We start from the raw sequence: 22822 nt of genomic DNA, 5'->3' as shown, positions 1-22822 counted from the left end.
CCCGGTCATGAAGAAGGGATGATATATTTCCAAGACAGAATAGTGCGTGACTTGGAGATGATGGTGTTCCCATTCGCCTGCTGCCATTGTCCTGGGCAGTAGAGTTTGCAGCTTTGAAAGGTGCAGTCGAAGGAACGTTGCTGAGTTGCTGCAGTGCATCTTGTCACAATAGTGCTCTTGTGGTGGAGGGAGTGAATGTGTAAGGTGGTGGATAGGGTGCCAACCAAGTGGGCTGCTTTACCCTGAATGTTGTCGAGCTTCTTGAGTGTTGTTGGAGCTGCATTCATCCGGACAAGTGGAGAGTATTCCATCACACTCCTGACCTGGGTGTTGTAACTGGTGGACAGGCTTTGGGGAGTCAGGAGGTGAGTCAGAATAATAAAAAAAAAGAATGCAGTTCATTGCGTATGAACTTGCATTAGATGTAAAAATAATTTTGAAAGTGTGTTCAGTAAAATATTTTGAAAAGTCTGTTCAGTGTGCTGATGTCGAAAGTGATAATTGGAGCACTCTTTTTTTAAAAAAAACAGCAATGGCCTGAATTATAGATAGGGAAACTGGCCAGGATTCCTGCTAGAAAATACATGTGTGGACCTCAGGTCAGTGTAGGATCAAGCATTTTGAGACTTCAGAAACGTCAAGGTGATTGACTCCTGTACCCCACCAAGAAGACAAGTTTGTAGGAAGCAAGGGAAAGGAAGAATCTATCATGTGGATTCTGCAAACTTCTTAGCTTGTGCCATTATAATTCTGCTCTATGTAATCATCACTTCAGTGCTTCTTATCACAATAATTCCACAAAATGGTAAATGACAAGATCCTGAAATTGATGAATCTCTTTTGTTTTTAAGTCTTAGATGGTTGGGTTCTGCATGTAATGAGGGATATACCAGTTGGGAAAGTAACCTGTACCCCATCAAACAGTATTTGACAGACCACTGCATGTCTGTGGGCATCTATTCATAACATATACAGTGACCTGTTCCTGCAGTATCTTCAGCAAATGTATGTTCCTCCTTATGTGAGGGGCGGTATGTGTGATCCTCTTGAATGTGTTTGCTGGTTAAGATATTGAGTGCAAAGTGTGTCGATTTTGAGTTGATCTATGTTTATATGCAATATGTTCAATAAATCTGCACCGGCATAGACAGAATAATCTAAATATCTCAAAAATACACTATGAACTGTCACAGATTATTACTAATGTTTGCGACATTTTTAACAAACTCTCTGAAGGAGAGAAAGGTCAAATCACTCATTCTTAAAAACTTGTTATTGAACACAGTACTACACAACTCCAGAGAAGTGCATAACAATAAGGGTTTATTGCATTTTTAACAAAGAAAACAGGGTAACGCAGTAGTTTGACCAGTGCAGTGTGTTGGTACTAGGAATGGCTTTGCACCTCCATATCACCACCCACTGACATTATTATTTCACTTTGTTCCCCAGCAAAGCAAAGCCATTTCTCCAGAGAGGAGAGGGTCAGGTTGTCACCCTGAGCCACTCTGGTGCTTTGCTGTTGTTTGGTTTGTGAAGTTACATCTGCAGTGGCCTGGGAGCAGTTTACCTGGCTCGCGCAAATTGAAGTGAGGTACGAAAATAACAAGTTTTTGGAGGAAAGAAAAAGCTGATGACATCACAAAAAAGCATCCACCCATTCAACTTGAGAATTGTGCTGTTGCAATGCAAGTGCCTGTTACTCGTGCACTTTCAATCACGTGACTGTTTCACCAATTCAACAGAGCATTGAACTGTCAAACTGGAAAAACATGCCAAAATGGGGCAAGTATGATGCTCCAGATGTTGCTGGCAAGTGCAATCAATATTTTGTTGTTCACAGTTTCACAGTTGTGATGGTAAAAGATCTAATTTCAGAGGAGAAAAATGTACATTGGGAAGTTATGTGTCTTTTTAAAAAAATGTCTCAACTTGTTAACATCTGCAAGAATTGGTATTTCCATATCTTCAAAACTATTGTCTTTGTTTTAGCACAGGGATCCTTTACCCTGTGAATCCAAGGTTTAGCGATATATATACCTGTCATAAAGAGCTCTTTGATATTCAAACTCTGTTTGATTGGAAGTTGTAATCTTTGACCTGTTTGTGCAGGTGCTCGCGAATACCACGTGCAGTTCTTTGGAACGGTGCCAGAAAGAGCCTGGATCCATGAGAAGCGAGTGGCGCCCTACAAAGGGCGCTCACAGTACAATGCCTTGGTAGCAGAAACTGCCAAACAGGCCAGCAATGCTGCAGAGAAGCAAAAGGTATCCACGATGAGAAATGATTGATAATTTTCACCCAAAATTGCTGTCCAGGAGGTTTCAACCAAATTCACTTGCAGAGATGTTATCAGAGCAGATTCTTTAGTTTTCTATCAGATTATGTGGATTACTGATTCTTAGAGTTTGTTGAATTTGGTAGATTTACCACAAGGAAAGCATCCTTGTGTATATGCTTGGGCTTTCCTCTTTCTATTTGTCTTGTTTAGTCAATTGTCTGTGCACCTTCCCTGCCCTCCACTAAAGATCTTGCCTCTTGGTACCCTGTACTTAGTTAAAAAGATCTTTTAAAGAGAACTGAGCAGACTGATCTTGTCAAACAAGCGCAGGAATGGGAAGGCTGCTGTCAGTGTTAACTGCTCCAATGTTTGTGTTCGGACAGTCACTTTCTTCAGTCCCTCTGAAGTCTTCTAGTTTGCAATGAGCTTGGTCCTTGGCGATGGTCATTTGAAGCCAATCCGTCTTTGACATATAATGATGCATTTAGTGGATCTCTCGACATAGTTGTGAAACAGAAACTCCATACAGAGACCGAGTCGGAGGTGGCTCTTAATTGCTGGCCTTTGCCGTCTGAAATAACAACACTGACAAAATTGAAAATAGTTGGTGGAATACAAGCTGAGTGTAATTTAAGATTGATGATTTCAATTGTAGAATCAGTACAATGGCTTTGACAAAACTCTTTTTAGTCCAAAGTTTGTGTCCGATTTAAACATTCTTGTCATTTTCTTTGGCCTTTTTGCACTTTGCTTTGTTGCTTCTGTGTCATCTACTCTCAGACTTGTAATTCCTTCTGAAAGCATGTTCTTAGCCTGTTAAATGAACTGGAACTCCCTTGAGGTAGCTGGTTCGTTGCTTGATGGAAAAGGTCCTGGGAGGTGCAATATCGTGTATTCCTGGTTCATGATTGGCTATTTCATGGAGTAAGTGGTGTTTGGGAGCTGCCTACATGTTTAAATGCTAACGTGCCTTTTTCCCTGAGATCTGGCACTCATGGCAGCAGCTGTTAATTCTGCCCTTCAGCTTTCTTGGGAGTTTAAAGGGTGCTCAAGAAAACCTGACCTGACTTTTCTTTTGGGGGAGGCTGCAGGAAATAGCAGACATTTCGGCTAAATGTTTGATGATGAGTGTTACAGTTGGCATATACATAGTGAGAGGTGTTGTGGGGGTGGGGGCTTCCAGTTCACCCTTGCCGATCTGGAAATAAACAGTTGCAGAGATGATGGCTATGACAGCATCTAGAACTAACAGCACACAAAGTTAATAGACTGCTACAAGTAATGCCTCCAGCAGTTTGTATCATATTTGTCTTCAGAGTTGAAGTTTGTTCCAATCACACGTGCAACACACATGTATCACGTAAGTAAAAATTGAGGACCAGTTTTATCTCTGCACTCGGGGTAGAAAGCTGGTCCTCTTCCTAAGGCACAACTGGTACTATCCCCGTTGTTTCCTCCCAGACAGCAGCTCGAATGACAATAGTTTTTCTCCACATATCCATGATTGCTGGCCACATCTGATGAGTGCTCAAGCCCTTGCCCAGGTGGAGCAGGTAGAGGGGAGCTCTTAACCTGAGGTGCCACAGGTGCCAGTTCGCGTTGTAAAACGGCAAGATTTCAGTAAACCCTGTAATCCGAGATGACCCTGCTTTTTTGTCAGAGGTGCCATCTTTCAGATGAGACTTTGAACTGAGGCCTTGTCTGTCCCCTTGCGTGGCTGCATAAGATCCACAGCGCTATTTGAAGAGCAGGAGAGTTCTCCGTGTTCCAGCCAAAATTTATCCCTCACTTAAAATCAGTTGAAAAAAGAAGATAATCTGGTCGTTTATCACATTTCTGTTTGAGAGAGCTTGCTGCGTGCAAATTGCCTGTCGCATTTTGGACATTATAACAGTCACTGTGCTTCAAAAGTACTTCATTGGCTGTCGAGCAATTTGAAGTGCCCTGAGATGTTAAAATGCAATTTCAATGCAAGTCTTCACTTTTCATTTATTGATTGATTTATCCTCTCACTGCTCCTTTTTTCTTTGGTATTTTAATTTAGATTTCCTTGTGCCAATCTTCATGCTAAGAGTAGCTTGTTTGCTTTTATCCCCCAGCCCCCACCCACCCTGTAACGTTCTTATTCCATCTGACTTGCATTTCCTACCCTTGGAGAATCAATCTGTGTCCACTCAGCACCTCTTCCTAATAGTATAGGCAAGATTAAGGAGTTGCTTGGGTGGAGAATTGTACGCAGCAGGGAACCATCTGGTGTAGTTCACTCGAGAGCAGTATACAACAAATATTCAGTTCCAGCAGAAGTTCACCTTGACTCAGTGGTAGTGCACTTTGCTCTTGAGTCAAAGGGTGGTGGATTCAGCACTGAGGGATTCCTGTGCTTTCAGAGGTGCTGCCTTATGGCTGAGACCTCTGTTAGCCCTTCAGCTGGTTTTAGAAGATTCCATGGCACTTGTTCACCAAGAGCTGGAGAATTGTCCCAGTGTCATGGCTGTATAACTCAAAGGGAGAGAATATCTGGTTGTTTATCCCAGTGCAGTGTCTGGGTCTTAGTGGTTACAATTGGCTGTTATGTTTGTCTATGTAAGAGCAGCAATTGCCTTTAAAAGTGTGTCATTGACTGAAACATTCTGAAATGTCTTTGAGATATGAAAGGTGCTGTATAACTGCAAGTAGGGATAAGAACTAATGGTTTTCCAAACCGACAACTTGTTTCTTTTTCTGTTTTTGCAGTTGAAGAACTTTTTTCAATTTTTACTTACAGATTCTGAAGCCCATAGCACAAAGAATTCGCCCTCAGTGGGATGTTGGGATAACTCAAGTTGAAGATGCCTTGAAATTGACTCAGGAGGACAGGATAGCACAGTACACTTTCATTTATGTGGATGAAAAGCCTGATGCATCAGCAGATACAACTCCAACATCGTTAAATCTCGAAGCAAAGAGAAATAGACGACTGGGAACCTTGTCCAATCCTCCACACGACCAGACAGTGGTCAAGCAGGCAGCTCTCCCATCCCCCACTGCCAGTGATGCAGGTCAGCGCACACATGAAAAGCAAGCAAATATCCAAGAGCCTCCCACCAAAATGACTTGGAGAACAGCTGCAGCTAGAAAATCACTGCCGCCTTCCCTTGCAAACCTCAAGGGCAACCAGGCTGAGAAAAGAAATGGTGGCAGCTCTGACTGTGAGGTGTTGCCAGTAAGAAAAAATGATCAGGTACTTGAAATCCAGGAGAAAGATGCCAATGGGAAATTGCCTAATAAATATTTAATTGTTTCGAAGAGGAATATCTCGAGGGTAATTATTAAATGATTTGTTTTAAGGGGGTATAAAAGCAAGATGCCATTTGATTGTTTTCCTCCATGTCCCTTGCTTTACATATTGGCAGACTGTTGATGATTGATGAATCATTGTGTGTGCACATTGGGCCTGTCCAATCACTGTTAGGCTTCATGAAATATCTTTTCAGTGGGTACAGTAGTTAGTTTTTTTGTTTGAATTCCCAATAACAGCCCTCAAGTGATTCTCTGTTTGCAATCCTACGACATCCTATATAAAAAGCTATTGACTGCATGACCTCCCCTCGCCTCAATTCCAAATTTCATTTTCTTTGACGGTTTTCTTGCTTTTGAGAAAAATGTCATTGATGCTGATGGCCGCAATGAGGAAGACAAAAATAAAAATAAATGGAAGCCAGGAATCCCACTTACGATTGCTCTTGTGTGATTACTGTCCTGTGACTCCTGCTGGAAAAGTAAGTGTGCGTGTGTAAACTTTGGCTCAGCTCTGATGCACTTCTGGAATCATCACGTAGCCTGCAATTGCATTTGAAGGACTGGCCACTTAGTGAGATACCAAAATGCAACCAGTTTTTGTTGAGCCATGCCTAGCATTTGCCAAAACCAGCAGAAGGTGGGGGAAAGTGAGGTCGGAGTGCTGTCATCAGATTGAATGAACAGCAGGCTCGAAGGGTCAAATGTCCTACTCCTGCTCCTATTTCTTAGATTCTTAAATTGAGATGAAAAAAAGACGCATGGAAGCATTCCTCGTGCCTTCTCTGTTCCTGAGCCTAGAAATTGATGCCTGCCATCTCGTACTGTTATCTACTTGTTTCAGAAATGCAGGCTGCGGTATTGGGAAACCATTTTCAGTAGTTGAGAAGTGACCCTGGTTAAATTTTTGCATGCTGCAGGCACGCGTCATTTCTTTTAATCTCGCTTTTTTGGGTTTTTCTGCTCATTGAAGTGAAGGGAGTTAGTTCTTGGGAAAGGAACAGCTTTCCATTTCGGGAAGTGTCTGGACCAAGGTAGGCGCAGCAAGGGTTAGATGCACAGTAATCATCCCTCCACAATACCTCAACAATGTGCCTCAATCCAACATCAGTAGCTTCACCAATGGGAGTTTCCCCCATTTCCACACCAGCCATCTTGTGACCTCTGAGTGAAATTGTCAATTGCAGAAAGAACTTAAGAGTGCCCTATCAAAAGGAAATTGGATGGACATTTGAGGGCAATAAACTTGCAGGGCTAAGGGGATTAAGTGGGGGAGTGGGACTGACTGGATTGCTCTGCCGAGAGCTGACACGGACTTGATGGGCCGAATGGCCTCCTTCTGTGCTGTTAGTGACTCTAAGTTTCGAAGATCACATATGCTACAGTCAGTATTGCATAATATACAATAGTGTAAGACAGAACTGCAGTAATTCTCACAGAAAGTACAAATGATAAAAACCTGATCTTGCTGACAAATACTTTATTGGTGACCAAGTGCCAAATGTTGACCGAATCGCTGGGCACAGTATGATGGCATGCGCCACCATATTCTGGAGCTGCTGATTGTGTGTTTGTTAATGTATCTGTTTAGTGTGTATACTTGTGTCATAGATGTGCAGAGTGATGGGATGTGTGCAAAAAAATGCCTTCATACGGTGAATGGAATTTGCAGTGTTCTGCAGAGTGCGCGCATGTCTTTTTTCGTTTACCAATCCACAGAAATTCATAAATATAACTGAGAAACCTTAAAATTCTGCTTTTGCTATTTCAAAATAATGGTTTCCTTTCCCGTTTTCTCTCCTGCTTTCCTCCCAGTTTAAAGCTGCTGTAGCCACGGTGATGTTTTGGGATAATCTGTTTCCTATTTCCCATTTTCTTTGAGCAAAAAAGCTGAGTTTTAAAAATTATTTTGAGATATTTGTAACATGTATTCGACTCACGAGGAAATATTTCAAATAAGAAGACTCACCACTTGGCATTCTTTCAGTCTGAATAATGCCTGCACGTCTTGAGTAAAATCAACCGTCCAGTTAGCTGATTACGGAGCTGCTTTGAAAATGACGGCAGAGAATTGCATCCTGGCTGGAAGAAGATTCAAACTGAATGGGCCATAGCAGATTGGCGAGAGAGAAATAGTTGGGATTTTGGGTGAGGTCGTTTGACTTTTGAGAGAGGCAGGAAGCATGTAAAAATGAAACTTCAAAGAAGGTATAATTGTTCAAACTGAAGCCGGTTAGTTGGATTAAAGGGTTTGTGGTATCCTATGTCTTCCATTCCCAATCCTACTTGACTGAAAACATGCCCTCTGTAGTGTTTTACTGAGCTTTGCCTTTTATTTATACGACGCAGAATGTGGAATATAATTCTCAGTATATTTTTCTTGTTGAACAGAGCTTTTCTATTAACAAAGTACATTCTCCTCTTTGCAATTCATCTCCCCAGGATGTTTTAGCAATTGATGGTTGTCAAATTCGCAAGTGGATCTGATTTCTTTGAAAGGAAGGGGATGTATTTTCGCACTCTCAGCTTACAAGTTAAATTTGCATTTTTGTCACCAAATCATTTTGCAAGATTTGACGGTTTACTTTCTTTCCTCCACATCAAAAAATCATTTTTTTTCTTTCTCTCATGACTTCCCTTTGGGTTTGGGACACCTCAGGAAGGTAAAACTTGCTGGTTGATGACATTGGCCTTGTGTGGGTAATAAACTCATTTTATTCCTAGAAGGGAACGAGCATTAAGGCAGAGGCATCACCAAGAGAAGTTAACAACATTCTGATCACACCATTAAGCCTGCGGAGTGATAAACGAGAAGCGGAGGTTCACTCCTCTGTGCATGGCGAGGCACATCCACTTCCATCAGGTAAACTCTGGTCTTTGTCCTCTTCACTTAAACATCTTGCATTTTCTCCACTCACTATTCCTCTGGAGTGTCGGCAACTACTTTAGTTTGACTCTGGTCTCCGGAATGTCTCTGAAAGTTGACACAGGGCGGTCCATATATGACTTGCTTGTTAAGTTTCTGCTATGTGCGTGCATGTGTACTATGTGTGCTTGTAGTGAAAGTAGGGCATGGAGGCACCCCGGGCATGACCCATGGTGTTGCTGAGTTGACAGGCTTGCTCTACTTGGAAGTGTGAGGATAAACCGATATTGGAACATGAAATGATTCATATTGTTACATCACTAGCTTCCAGCTTTGGCCAAGCAACACTCATTATGGAATGAAGCCAAACTGATAAAATTCCAGTCTGAACTTGGTGAGTGTGTTTGGGGCTGATCCAAGCCAGGCCTTTTCCTGCTCTTTGTGAACCTTTAGTGAGAGCTGTAAAAGAGTTTTGTTCTCTGCTCAATGTTCTGGTTTAATTTAACTGTTGGGCTCAAATAGTTATTTTGGGGGGTGGGGGGGGGGGTGGGTGGTTGGTGAAGAGTGCAATTTGTTGTCAAGCTGGGCGAAGTAGTGAGAAGTTGGAAAGGAGAATCTCTCCAGTTTAAGAGAAGTGGAGCTTTCTTTTGTCTCTGCCATTAAGTGGCCCAAATCCAGCTAATCTCTCTAAGCAATCCAGTCAAAGCCTTTGATATTTTATACTAACGCTCGTGCCAAAGTTTTTTGTTTTCGTTTTGGTTTAAAATTCTCTTTCACGTCCTTCAGAAAGGAAACCGCAAAGAAGATCAGTTAGAAGTCGCTCTGAATCGGAGAAATCTGCCGAAGTTGTGCCGAAAAAGAAAATGCGAAAAGAACAGGTACATTTGGGACCATGGGTTTGTTGTTAGAGTGGAGACAACCTCTGAGCAGTGTATCAGCAAACGCATGGATCAGAAATATCTCATTCAAACTCTTGAACCTGTTCCACCATTCAGTTAGATCATGGCTGATCTGTCTCTCGACTCCATTTACCCTCCTTTGATCCATATCCTTAGTTACAGTTGACTAACAAAAATCTCAATCTCAGTCTTGAAAGCTCCAATTGTTCCAGAATCCACAGCCTTTTAGGAGAGAGAGTTTGAGAATTCCACTATCCTTTGTGTGGAAAATGCGTTTCCTGATTTCACTCCTGAATGACCAAGCTCTAATTTTATATGCTCTTATGCTAGGTTCTCCAACGAGTCAATAGTTTTTCTTCTATTAAATCCCTTCATTATTTTCACATCTGTTATCTAATCACTCAACCGTCGAAACCTAAAGGAGTATAAATTAGTTTTGTGCAAAGTGTACTCCGTTCAACCCTCTAAATCCTGCTATCATTCTGCTGAATCTGTCCTGACAACGTTTTGGTGAATGTTTCCCTTGGTCACTTGAATTCCAAGCCCCTCGGAATAGATATTTCATTTGCCTTCCATAAACCTTTTTGATTACCTTTTGTACCCGTGCACGAGCTTCTAATTTGTGTACATGAACACCAAAATCTCTTTACTCCTCCACTGCTCCTCGTGTCTCGCTATTAAGAAATATTACGATTTGTCATTCTTGGAGTCTAAGTGAATGACCTCTCGCTTCTCTACATTGAAGACCATCTGCTGTATTTTTGCTAACTTAGTTAATCTGTCTGTTCCCTTTGTAACTTTTTGTTCTCAATGACCTGATTTACTGTGCCTCCAAAATTGTACATCCAAGTTTGCACTTAGTAATACTCCTTTCATCCAAGTCACTTCCTTTTTCTGCCTTGACGCCAAATATCTCTTTGTCCTTGCACAACCCCTGGCTCCTCAAAACTGTCACTTCGTTTCCCTTCCTTGTCCCTCAAGAGGCTTTGTTTGCTGTCTAAAGTTAACATCTTTCATTTTAAAGAAGAAATCAAAATGTGGAATGGAAGTCCTTGTCTGCCTTAGTTTGTATTTGTAGATCGATCCCTCTCTCATTAGAATCTCCGTCATAGGCATAGGCCATTAACATGATCCTTTTCTAACAATCAAACATTGGTGAGGTAATTAGTTGTCTTCAGAATTGATCTTTTCTTCAACAAAAATACTCAACTAATCAAGTGAAATTCCTGTGTGTCTCTGTAAAACAATCATTAGCTCCATGGCACGAGAGACCATGAGTGGCTTCAGTTTTGATCTGAGAACTAAAATATGAAGTGAAGCCAGTCGGAAGCTTCACTGCAATAAATTTATCTGGCTAGATTTGGAACTTGTTCTTTTTAAAAATCTCTGTAAAGGAAAGGATACTGAATAGAAAGTGCGAGAGGCTGAAGAAAACATATTCCATTGGTACAACTGATTGAAGAGAATTGATGCACCTTTGAACATTGGGTTCACTGCACATGTGCAGATTGCTCAATGCAAAGTCACCTCTGAGTCACTGTTCGAGGCAGAAAAAATATGTCCAAGTCCAGATTTTTGGGAGAGGCCAGGGAATTCAAGCAAAGACTTGAATGAAGGCACAAATGATAATACTGTGGATCAACTTAACCATCTTATTGTGAAATATATCATTGTTGAATTTATGTTGAGATTGAACCTTATTTTGGACATATTACAGTGAAAGGGAGACATGATGGATGAAAAAAAGTTGCTGAAGAATTTTAATGGTTTTGTGTGAATGCAGTGGTGTGATTATCACTCTGTGAATACCCATACTCTTGCGAAAAATAGCAGGAGTGACAGATATTAGAGGTACTTGTCATGAGTTTTCAGTGATATGTGCTCCTCATGTACCATCTTTATATTCTAGATATTGATTTGTCTGCAGTTCTTTGGATTCACTATCAACTTGTATTTATGACTTACTGACATTCTGATCCATAGATGGAAACTATTCCAACAATGGCAGAAATAATTGGTCCACAAAGAAGCACATCATTACCCCATGCGCATGGAACAGTGAGTTCAGCTCTGCCAGGTAAGGCACCAATAACCACATGTTCTTGCTTCATGATCCTTAATGCTGAATATTCATCTTGTAATTTGGACTGTACCTTCCAAGCATGGATTCCTTTATCACAACTTCCATCTACTTCATTCTACTCTGTACCAAAATGTTGTCGGAAAGGATACAAGCTAAAACAGTGACCTCTGCCCCACTGTATGTTGCCTTTAGGTGCCAGTGAGCTTTCTGATTCCTGCAAGCCACTAAAAAAACGTAGTCGGGCATCTACGGATGTGGAGATGACAAGTCCCAGTTACAGGGAATTGAACGATTCTGATTCCAGAGGATTACTGAGTGAGGTAGGAACATGATGATATCTGGAGGAATAGGAGGGATGGCCAGACAACAGCCAAATTGATGGGTTTGGATGATTTATATATCGCAGGAAGGATATGTGAATACTTTGAGTAATCTATTTGTACCCATGTCTGTAATCTCCTGCAGCCCCACAACCCTCTGAAATAACTGTGCTCCTCTAACTCTGGCCTCCCAAGCAACCCTGATTTTAATTGCTGCACCATCAATGGCTGTGCCATCAGTTGCCAAGGCCCTAAGCTCTGGATTCCCTGTTTAAACCTCTTCATCTCCTCCTTTAAGATTCTGCTTAAAACTTAATCTGACCAAGCTTTTGGTCATCTGCACAAATATTTCCTCACATGCCTCTGTGTCAAATTTTGCTTTCCTCTGTTTCTGTGAAGTGCATTTGGACGTTTAATAACGTCAAAAGCACTAGATATTTAGAAATTGTTGTCGGAACATTTCAGTCATTTGTTTTGAGAGTCATGGTTATCTGGGCAAGATTGAGACACTGGTTGTCACACAATGAACTGTTGTTTCAGATAGTTTATGTACGGAACAATGAAGATTTGAATCTAATCAAGCATTGTGAATGGTAGTCATGCCAGGGTGTTCAGGTCACTTCATAATGAATTTGAATTTTCAATACTTTAAAACGTTTTTAGGAATGACGTTCGGCTTTAAAGTTGCTCCGTGTGAGACTGGAATAAATTCTACTTTTAATAGATCCAGAAAAGGGCCAATAACTGAACAGCCAGTTTTCTCATCAAACCTGGACAGTGAAGTATCCAACATTATTTGTGTTAAAGATACTGCCTGTAATTTGTGGGGTGATTTAATTGGAAATTAGGCCCCCCTCACTCCTTTTTTCTGGTCGAAGCCGCTATTCCATGTCATGGTGATTATTGGCCTCTCAACTCATTTGCAGTTGATCTACAAGGGCATTTACCCGAGAGGATTTATCATTGTGACATATCCTGTGAACATTTATTGATCAACAGTGCATAGTTATTTTCTTAGAATTTATACATCGATTGCTGAGCGGTTAAAGCTGGCATTTGCTTTCATATTAGTTGGGGGTTGATTTCCTAACTGACCACCACAGCTGAAGTACTTCCGTGTTCAGGTTTAGTTGCAAAGAGGCTGTTCAGTTGCTGGCTATTTCCTGGGCCTATTAAGTGTAATTTATTCCAGACCCAAATTAGGACAGACTAGATAAAATGCAGGAAAAAGCAACAACCCCTTTCAAAAGATTTGTGAAAGACGAAAACCATGGATGAAATAACAAGAAATAGGAAAATTGGAATTTGGGAGTCAAACCTTGTTGCTAAATTGAAGTGACTGAGTGTAGCTGTAAACGATTGGAACTCTGTTTTGAAATAAACTTTTTAAGTGTTTTCAATAACAAATTAACCCAAAGTCTTTGTTCCATTGACATTGCTCTTGTCAGGCTGCTGGCTTCATCACCATAGTAAGTGATTAAAGCTAGCTCATGATCGTTTGCAAACCCTGAAAATTACCAAGAATATTTGTTGTTTGAGCATCGACGAGCAAGCCAGATGTAACGATGCTGTGATTTTTTTTCTCTGTTGTGTGTTAATGAAATAAATAAATAAGTACAATTGTAGAAAATAGTTGGCAGTGAGATGCAAGAGAGCCATTCTGCCAAAGGGTCTGAATGGCAATAACTGCGAGTCTGAAACTCATTTGAGTGCTTTCCAGAGGCATCATTTGATGTGCAATTTTAGGCTTAGTGGTTTATAACTGAGTACAGGTCCTGCGTTGTGGGCACAGAAAAAGTCAAGTAATGTAACCAGAAAGGAAATAAGAAGTATGGCATAGATCAGTTCTTTTTCCCCATTGAAAAATGATTAAAAAGTCAGAAAATTGGGAGCTTTTATTGGGCCAAACACTGCTGTTAAAATCAAGGCAGCTATTGTTTGTGCAAATGCTACAGCAATTTCAGTTGAGGGACAGATGCACGAATAAATGTGGAAATTGAGAAGTTGCTGTCGGGGTGTGCTTCTCTGCTGTTAGCATCTCCGTTTTGGCTCTTCATTCGAATGCATTGAGTGGTGTCAATTCCTGTAATTGCTCTGTAGATACGAACAAACTCGCCATAGAAAGGCTACTTACCATTTTAACTACATGATGTGTTAAATACTGTGTTAGCCTTTCCGGCACCGAACATTAACGATTGCAAGTGTGGAGTCTCATTCCTTCAGGTTTTAATTGTCATCACTTTTTGAAAAATTAAATCTCTACACTTTTTTTTTCTTTGTCTCTTTTTTTCTCTCAATCCAATCCTTCCTTCTCTGTCCTCCTTTTTCTGTACCTAAATACACCTTGAATGTACCACTTCAACTGACACCTCCTTGTTCACTTGCACTGGTCATTTCACAATCCTTCAATCTGATTTGGTTAAAGAGATACCTTGCAGCTGTTCACTCAGATCCCAGGTGCACTGTAAAGTGTGCCACACCATTTCCATCTTGCACTTGGATCAAGTGTCATGGGAGATTAAAGGAGCAAGGGCCGTCTAACTAAGGGCCGATGCCAGTTGTTGAATGGTTGTGGGAATTTTGGGCCTTTTTTAAAGTTTTCGAAGCATGGTGTAACCTTCTGCTTCTCCTACTTCTGAAAAGACCATGTTTGGTGCCACTTTGTTGCCCAAGTTTTGTCTGTTTAGGAACAAATTGCTTACAAAAATGGGTTTGACTTCAGGATGCAAATGAGAAGGCAATCAGGACTGAGTTGTCCACAGTATATAAAATACTGTTGATTTCAGCTGCTCAAATGCCCAGCATCCTCCTGCCATGAGAGTCGAAGCCTAAGATTAAGGGTGTAGAACAGACCTGCAAGATTTCACTCACTGAGACTTTTGCTGTTCCATTCTCAGAGCACAGACATCACTTTGTGGACCTCCAGCTACAGTTTTAGCTTTGTAATTTCTATCCCATCAGCTCTTTGGGTGATTCCAGTCAACAGATTGTGGTTAAAAAAAAAAAAATGATGGGATCAGAAAGTGTGGCCCAGTTAAATGCTGAGCAGAGTCCTGTCAGGATGGTGAACCCGTTTTTCAGAAGAATGTCAGCGCTGACTTGCATGTTATTTGGACCATTGCAATTGTGATAGTCAGTTGTGACCCGCAGTGGCAGAATGTTGCTTTTATTGGATCTGATTACAGCTTGTTTTAGCTCAATTTGTAATATTGGCTTTTAAATGCTGCATTGTTGGAGGGAAGATTATTCCGTTCCGACTGTCAAGAGTTAAGGTGGGGAAGGATCGGCAGGTAGATAGATCATGGCAAGTTGGGTGGAGAGAAACAGCACTAGTCCAAAGTTGCACTGCTCAGAATTCTTGCTGAAATCCTTGGTTGCCTCCTTGCTTGGCATTCCTTAACTTTCACTTAATGTACTTCAATTTCTATCTGGTGGTCAAGTGCAAATTGGCTCAGCGCTTAAGCTTTCGGTTTTAGAAACATGAGTAGAATCACCTTGATATTGTTAGAGAATCTGATGCAAACCACGGGATACTGTAATCCTTTTGCACTAAGTATATGTTTTCTTGCTTTCCCTCTTTGCTGTGGTGTGGTGATGTGGACACTGATCGCCCTCCCATAACTGGCTCCAATGGCCATGACTACAAGTTTCGATGAGTGAATGAACCACATAGCGTGGCCCCATCCTCAACCAGTGTAATTCCATTATGGATTGATGGGTAGTGGTTAGGAATGTAAAATCTTACTGATTGATATTCCCCTCCCAAAGTGGCTTTGCACAACTTGGATCCGTTGCGTTCTATTTCCAAGCCTTTTGTTGATCAGGTGAGGCTTTTAACCTCTTGTGTACATTGTAGGTTGGCTTGGAGAAGAGACCGGAGAGCCCAGCAGTTCTTCCAGATGCAGATATTTCAGATGAAACATCAGTGGATTCGTGTTTGTCCAGGCGGGGCAATGGAATATCCAGGAAGGATAATATCTGCCAGGTGAGAGCTGAGCAGAAGATGGATTTGACCACTGATCCATGATTGTGGACTGGTTTATTAAAATTATTAAAAACAATCCGATCGGCAGACAGGGACTAGTCTTTGGTTACATCTGCAGCTTGATTTCAGAATGTCGATTCCAGTCCTAAGTAGAAAAAAAAACTGTTTACTGGCCCACATTCCCATGGCTTTGCCATAGAAACTTGCATGTTCTGTTGCAGATGACTTGTGTGCAACAAATGGGGCACTTAATATTTACTTGGTGCAATAATTGACACTGTGTTCATTCCAATGCTAAGCCGTTAGACTTGTACCCAAATCCTTTACAGCAATGATCATGAAATGACTTTACTTGGAGTCTTGTCATTTTCTGCTGTCATGCACACTGGAACAGTTGAGGAAGCAAGCTGCCTTTTTTTCATCCAGTCAAATACATTATGGCGACTACTTTATTCAATAGAAAATAGGGAACTACAATCTGTAATTATCATAAATTTTATTTGTTGAAGCTATCTCTTCAAGTTACTCATATTAAGGGTTGTTTTGTGCCCATCCTCTGTCTCAGATCTGTGAGAAGCCTGGAGACACTCTGGTGCCCTGTGAAGGTGAATGCTGCAGAGTCTTTCACATAGAGTGTCTCGGACTGGCAGAGCTGCCCAATGGGAAGTTCACCTGTATGGAATGCACCACAGGTAATGGGGAATTTTTTTTTCTTTCTTTAACTTTCTTCCTTCTATAAACCCCTCATCTTAACTGTTGGTTGACTTCACTTTAATCGATGTACATTTTGCTCAGTAACAAGCTGGTTTTGAGGAATGTCAGCTTGATATAAATGTTGTCCTGGTGAGGAATGATCAAATATTGGCTTCATGGTTCAGGAGTTGATGGGAACTTGAGAATATGGGAGCATACCCTGAGTCACTATTACTATATACTAAAACCATCTCACCATGGCTGTTGGCTCCAATTGAAATCAGCATGTTGTTAATCTGATTGCAATTCGAATTTTGTGATGTGGCCATTTAGGAAACTGTCCAATGTTATCACCAGTTTGACTTCCCAATTGCATTAAAACATCAGAAGGTAGTGGCATATTGGAGTTCAAGACAACTGCACTGAGTGTAATATTTCTCGGTTCTGGTACATCTGTCCTCTTACAGGAAACCACACTTGCTTTTCTTGCAAGTTATCTGGGAAAGTTGTAAAAAGGTGCTCAGTTAATTCATGTGGAAGATTTTACCATGAATCCTGTTTGAGGAGTTATTCTTCTGCCATGTTTGAAGGGAAAGGATTCCGTTGCCCTTTGCACTGCTGTTTGGCATGCTTAGCAGACAACCGGGAAACGGCTAAAGCAACTAAAGGTGAGAAGAAAATCAAGTTGATTGTATCTCATAGAAAATTCTTGGAGAAAACCGTCCTGAATAGAACAATTTGAGGATCAAATTGCAAGATTAAGCATTTAAAATCCCATTGAAAGTGGCTTCAGGTCTAAATCTGTGTCGGTAAAGGTTAACCTTCTGATTATTTAACTGCAGAGGTTGTTCATGTTCTTTCCTGTCTGGGGTACCTTGTTTGTTTTTTAGAATTGATCCAACTGATCAATTCTAGCTGCTGCTGTCACAAAACTATCAGGTGACCGTGTCATTGTGACCACTGAAAAGCTATCTCTGAATCTTCTTGTCGGTTTCAGAGCGGCAGCCCTCTGCTGGCAAAAGGCTGCACAGTTTTAACATGATATCATTGTAAAGGGTGAAGGTGACAGTGTGAAGCAAAGCACATGTTAAGCGATGTCGCAGTCTGCTACAGGCTATTTAAGTAGCCTGTTGATTTTTGCCAACCAGAGGGTGTTGGCCATACAGTTCTTTATCTTGAAGTAGACAGTTGTGCTTTGCTGTGTGTTTTGATATTTTCCATCATTTATGTTCTTTTAGATAAGAGCACTAACTATTTCATATTTCTAATGTGCTGCACTTAACATGCATGTAATATCATCAGATACAGTAGTTTGGTGACGCTGTGTTTGTGTAATGTGTTTGCTGAAATAATGTGTCGAGTTGAGGGAATGCTGTTGAGTCGGGGGAAGTAAAAGCAAAAAGCCCCATAAAAAAATAGGGTAATAAGTGTTCCACTTAGTGTCCTTAAAGAACACGATGGGAGGAGATAGATGAAATTGTGCATTGGGTAGTTGATAAATACTGTCATATTTGACAGGTTTGGAATGAGATGATTGTTTATGAATTTTGCATGTTACAGGCTTTTATTTTATTGCTTTAGTTGATCAAGCAATTGAAAAGTCCTTCTTAAAACCAGTTGTGTATAAAACCAGGTCGCATGCTGCGCTGTTTGCGGTGTCCGGTGGCTTATCACACGGGGGAGAGCTGTATCGCAGCTGGCAGCCTCGTCCTTTCAACTCACAGCATCATCTGCAACAACCATTCCAGCTTGAAGGGCAGTCGCGCATCTCTCCAAGTTAATGTAAGCTGGTGCTTTATCTGTGCCAGAGGTAAGGCTATTTTGTTTCTGCCTTGAGTGTAAAATGATGCATTAACTTAAAATACGGCATGTGTAACAAATTTTGAAAGCTTTTTCCCCTCCTTTTTTTTGAAAAAACTTCCAGAATAAATCAATGTTTTTCAGTGTTTTTTTTCGGGGGGAATCATGGGTCTTTTCATTGCACCTCATGTTTTTTATTTGTTTCATGTAGGGGTGATTGAGCAAGACCAATCCGAAACCTTTATCAGTTCTTATACATATAAGTCGCACTACCTCCTGAGCGAGTCAAATCGTTCGGCTGAGTTGTTGAAAAAACCTATGATTCCTCCCTCACCGTCAACTACAGTAAAGAAATGTGGGAAAGGTAATAAAAACTAGTTTATCTCCGGAACCATGTGTGCTTGAATTTTCTTAATCCCATCCCCACCTACCATGCTTTTACCCTCCACCCTGCATCTGCTGAAATCCTGTGTGATCTTGCTATGCAAATGTGTAAATTGATTTAAAAAAAATTTTTTTTGTTTGACCGGATATGCTTAAACAGAATTAAGAGAAAAATAAAGTTAGTCTGGGATTGAAATAGTTACAAGGTGAACTTTTGATCCTTAATCGGGCATATCAGAGCTAACTTGTGCAGTTATTGATGTACATGGCACTGCATCGTTCTGTAATATTGTGCGATTTCTTTTTCCCTGCTGGCCTAAAATTTGGCTTTGATGATTTGATATCTTCCCATTGCTAGATTTAATGTGACTTGAAATTTCAGATGCTTTCCTTGCCTAGTAAAAATGTACAATTGGGAAAATTGTCTGCTTAATCACCATATTCTGGGCATAAAATTGAATTTTGTTGCTTCCAACTTAAGACATTTTCAGAATGAAAGGAGAAAGAAATCACTGCATGATGAAGATTTCGTCATTTGTATGTGGTTCTTTTCGTGCAGTTCACTCCAAATATTATGGACATGAATTTTCTGGACATTGGAATAAATCATACAAAATGCATCTTGTCTGAGTGAAATGCAAAAGCGTGTGTATTTTTCTTTCTCTTTTCTGGACAAACCTTGTGCGTGATTTGTTTCCTCACTAATTTTCTCTGTCCCAGGCTCTTGATTTAGCCCTCTCCCTTAGTCTTCCCCCTTCATGGTTTTTTGGGCTCAGTATTTCACACTCTGACTCTGGATTGTGGTCTCTGACACACTGTAGGTCCTGGTGTATCTCATTCATTCCAACCCTCAATCCTGGTTTCTGCTGTGCTTAGTTTGGCTCTGGCTGCTTACCATGGTCACGGCCAATGATCTCCTGCTTTGACTCCCAGTCTTTTTGGTAGTTTTCCCCCAGAATTTTCTTCTCTTTCTTCTGTGTTCTGCCTGGCTCTGAATTCTGGTCCCTTGGTGTCTGTCCCACTCCTCCCACTCTGTTTCATGATCTTAGTTTGTGTCCCAATGCTCTTCCACTCTGAGGCCCAGTTGCTTGGTGTCTGCTCCAAGACTTTTATCAGGAGATAATTCCCTCTGCTTCGTTCTTCCTGTACTGAGTGCCTTCCAGTTGTGCAGTTCTGGCTAAGTTGCAGATGATGGTTCTGCCCTATCTCTCTGTGGTGCAGTCCCCCAGGAGTCGAGCATCTGTACCTGCTGACTTGTGTTTTAAGATCATCTTTTGGTATCTCAACAGTTTCCCTCGTTCGAGCAGCACATAGCTGCACCACTTAATCCAAAAGATCCCAAGCTCACTATGTGCTGAGTTAGCTGATCTCATGCAGATTGGGTCGGGGAAGGAATTGACCTGGGTTCTCGCTCCTTATCATTCTCCAGTGACCCTTTCTGGAAATTGTGTGGTGTCTGATAAAGGCAGGAATGGGCTTGCTGGTGATGCCCACAATGTGGAATAGCTTGCCAAAGCTGAGAAGAGTCATGTGAGAATAATGGTATTTGAACGCTGCCTTGCCAAAGACAGTCTGTTTGTTGATGGTGAGGAAAAGGAATGTGTCACCTAATCATATACCAGTTACATCATCATGCAATAAAATAATTGCATTTCTACTTGGCCTTTGACATTGAAAAATTTCCAACTATTGCCTAGTTTTGTAAGAACTCCTCTAATTTCTTTTTTCCCCCTCTGGGTGACTTCTCTGACTCCCTGGAGTAAAAACACAAACATCCTACATCACCTGGCCTATCCATCCAGATACACTTGTGTTAAAAAGCACAATTTAAAACCAACAGTGCAGAGTTATTTTCATCAAATGGCAACCAATTGAAAAATCAAAATGACAACTTTTGCTTGAAATTTCAGTGTCCATTTTGTAATTTGCATGGGAAAGATATGTTTTAGGGAGGGAGACTTGTAGTTATTTTGAGCCCTAACCATGCTCAGCATGAACAGGGTGTTATTAGTATGCTACTTTCAAAGGTCAGCAGTGAATCCAAGTTCTTATGCTTCACTTCTGTCCATCCAGCTAACTGGAGAATGCTGCATCCATGCTTTTGTGTGTTATATGGACAAGCTGGTTTGCTGGCAAGTTACAGATTGTGGCCGAATAGAGGAGAATCCTTCTTTGCTTGTTGATGCTCTCTTTAAAAAAAAAAACAAAATGCACTTTTTCATAAAGAATAGCAGATAGAAATTTGAATTGGGCGTTAGCTTTCAAACACAGTATCACATTGGCTGCCTGCTATCTGCCCCTCCTGTTGTTCAGTTCTACTGACCTCAACGGATTGAATGTTAGGTCAGAAAGATAGAAGGCAGCCTAAGCAATGCCACGTTCTGTGCTACAGCCCAAATTAAATTTCCACCCCTTTTCTTGCCAGTTGAGAGTCTTTCCAATGTTAAATGCATGTAACTTAAGGGAGAAGACAAAAGCCAGGGAGATATTTTCTGTTTTTGTTCTCATAAGGTGAGGGAGTTGCCAGCAATGAAACAGTTCTTGAGCATGTTTTATGTTGCCACTGCAATGTTTGTCATTTCATCTTATGCCTCTATTGATCTTCAACTGCTGTCATCTCTACGCACTGTTCCTAAGTGGGTGGGTGGTGCGGTGGTGGTGATGAAATCGCATGCCTTGATCAGTTTCTCTCATAACAAAGCTGCCCTGTGCTTCCACTGAAAGAATGTACATTTCTGCATGATAAGTTGGCTTCATTATTCTCTGGGAACCCACCCTCTGCTGTGGTCTGGTCAACACATGATTGCTCATGCCATTTGCACTGGGCAGATTTGAGTATCCGTCTGCACTGAGATTCACATTAACAACTGTGAACTGGGAAACTTTCCTTTTGAGCTCTGGCAAAAGTATGGTGCCTTCATATTCCTTGCCTCTAAATTCTTCTCCTCTGTGTTCTTCCTGTGATGAGCTGTATGCCTGGGACAAGTTCCATGCAGCTGAGCATTTGTATGGATTTGCTTGCCTGACACACATGAATCCAAAATTTACTGCATTAAGAGGTTTGAGTAGATTTGTGCGAACTGGGACTGGGAGTGCCCACCAGCCCTGGCACCCATTACTATACCTCGGGTTCATGAAGCACCTTCACGACAGTTTTGTGTAACTCCACAAAAAAGAATCCCTTCACATGGGAAACTTTCAGCACTGCAGATGAAAAAAGGTTGAGGTTATACATCACCATTAAATTTTGCAAATAAAGTTCAAGTCAGTCTGTTGTGGCTTGTTTAATTTGAATCTGTGACATTGAAAAAATATTATACTTAGAGTTAAAAATGGGATGCCTCTATGAAGTGAGGGAATCTGTGTCTGCATGATGATGAACTGGCTGAAAAGTGTTTCTTGTGGAGCATTGCTTCAGATGACCTTGCAAATTTCAGTCTGTGCAACTGAAATATGGTGAGCACTAATAAAACCGTTTCTGCAAGTAACTAAGAAAACTTTCCTTGTGTGTCAAGGTGGCCGCCTGTTGTGCTGTGAATCCTGTCCAGCTTCTTTCCATCCTGAATGCCTGACGATTGAAATGCCAGAAGGGAACTGGTATTGCAATGATTGTAAGACTGGCAAGAAATCACGCTACAAGGAAATAGTCTGGGTTAAGCTGGGCATCTACAGGTAAGTCACTTGTTTATTTTCTGATATAGCAAAGAGCTTTAATTATTCCTCTTTTAAAAGGAGACACTGGCATTGAATTAGAAATTATATTTTGCACACTGATAGCAGCAGTTGAGCTGAAATGTGATTATAATTTGTGTCAGTTTGGTTCATTTCCTCTGTTTTTTTTAAGAGTGCAGTTTAGGTAATATCTTTGAGTTGTAGATGGAGAGGGAGTGAGCAGAGGTATTTCCTCGCACTGAGTGTTTTGCAAGAGTCTGAAGTGTTTAAAGTTGACAATTCTAATAGCTCTAAACTCCTTTGAAGAATAAAGTCATAAATAGCAACATAAAACATTAACTGGCAAAAATCATGAGTTTGGATGCATTTTACTGAAGCACCTTTTGTCCTCCACGTTACGTTAACTCCACTAGGCTGAAGTAATTTGATCAACTTGGTTTGCATGACGGAATAAACTTGAAAAATGAATCCTGCAGTCATTAGCATTTCTTAGCCAGTTCATCTGTAAGTCTTGAAAATGTCCCTAAATCCAGTACTAAGATGGAATAGATTGTATCTTTGTT

At 41.0% G+C, this 22822-nt stretch overlaps 1 protein-coding gene across 2 annotated transcripts in view; it reads left to right on the top strand.

Moving 5' to 3' along the window:
* Positions 1 to 22822, top strand: part of nsd3 (nuclear receptor binding SET domain protein 3) — an 84619-nt gene that overhangs the window by 38348 nt on the left and 23449 nt on the right. The window contains exons 4-15 of one of the 2 annotated variants that reach the window (XM_068023097.1): positions 2113 to 2267; positions 5046 to 5501; positions 8282 to 8420; positions 9210 to 9301; positions 11306 to 11399; positions 11598 to 11725; positions 15582 to 15710; positions 16276 to 16402; positions 16871 to 17071; positions 18037 to 18213; positions 18415 to 18567; positions 22103 to 22259. In XM_068023097.1, the coding sequence (XP_067879198.1) occupies positions 2113 to 2267; positions 5046 to 5501; positions 8282 to 8420; positions 9210 to 9301; positions 11306 to 11399; positions 11598 to 11725; positions 15582 to 15710; positions 16276 to 16402; positions 16871 to 17071; positions 18037 to 18213; positions 18415 to 18567; positions 22103 to 22259 (2008 nt within the window). Of the gene's footprint in view, positions 1 to 2112; positions 2268 to 5045; positions 5583 to 8281; positions 8421 to 9209; positions 9302 to 11305; positions 11400 to 11597; positions 11726 to 15581; positions 15711 to 16275; positions 16403 to 16870; positions 17072 to 18036; positions 18214 to 18414; positions 18568 to 22102; positions 22260 to 22822 lie in introns of both variants that reach the window. The other variant, XM_068023096.1, reaches the window with a different exon arrangement.

Source organism: Heterodontus francisci, chromosome 47 (assembly GCF_036365525.1).
Source record: "Heterodontus francisci isolate sHetFra1 chromosome 47, sHetFra1.hap1, whole genome shotgun sequence".
Classification (NCBI taxonomy): domain Eukaryota; kingdom Metazoa; phylum Chordata; class Chondrichthyes; order Heterodontiformes; family Heterodontidae; genus Heterodontus; species Heterodontus francisci.
The sequence above is the reverse complement of the archived record's forward strand: the minus strand, read 5'-3'. Positions and strand labels throughout refer to the sequence as shown.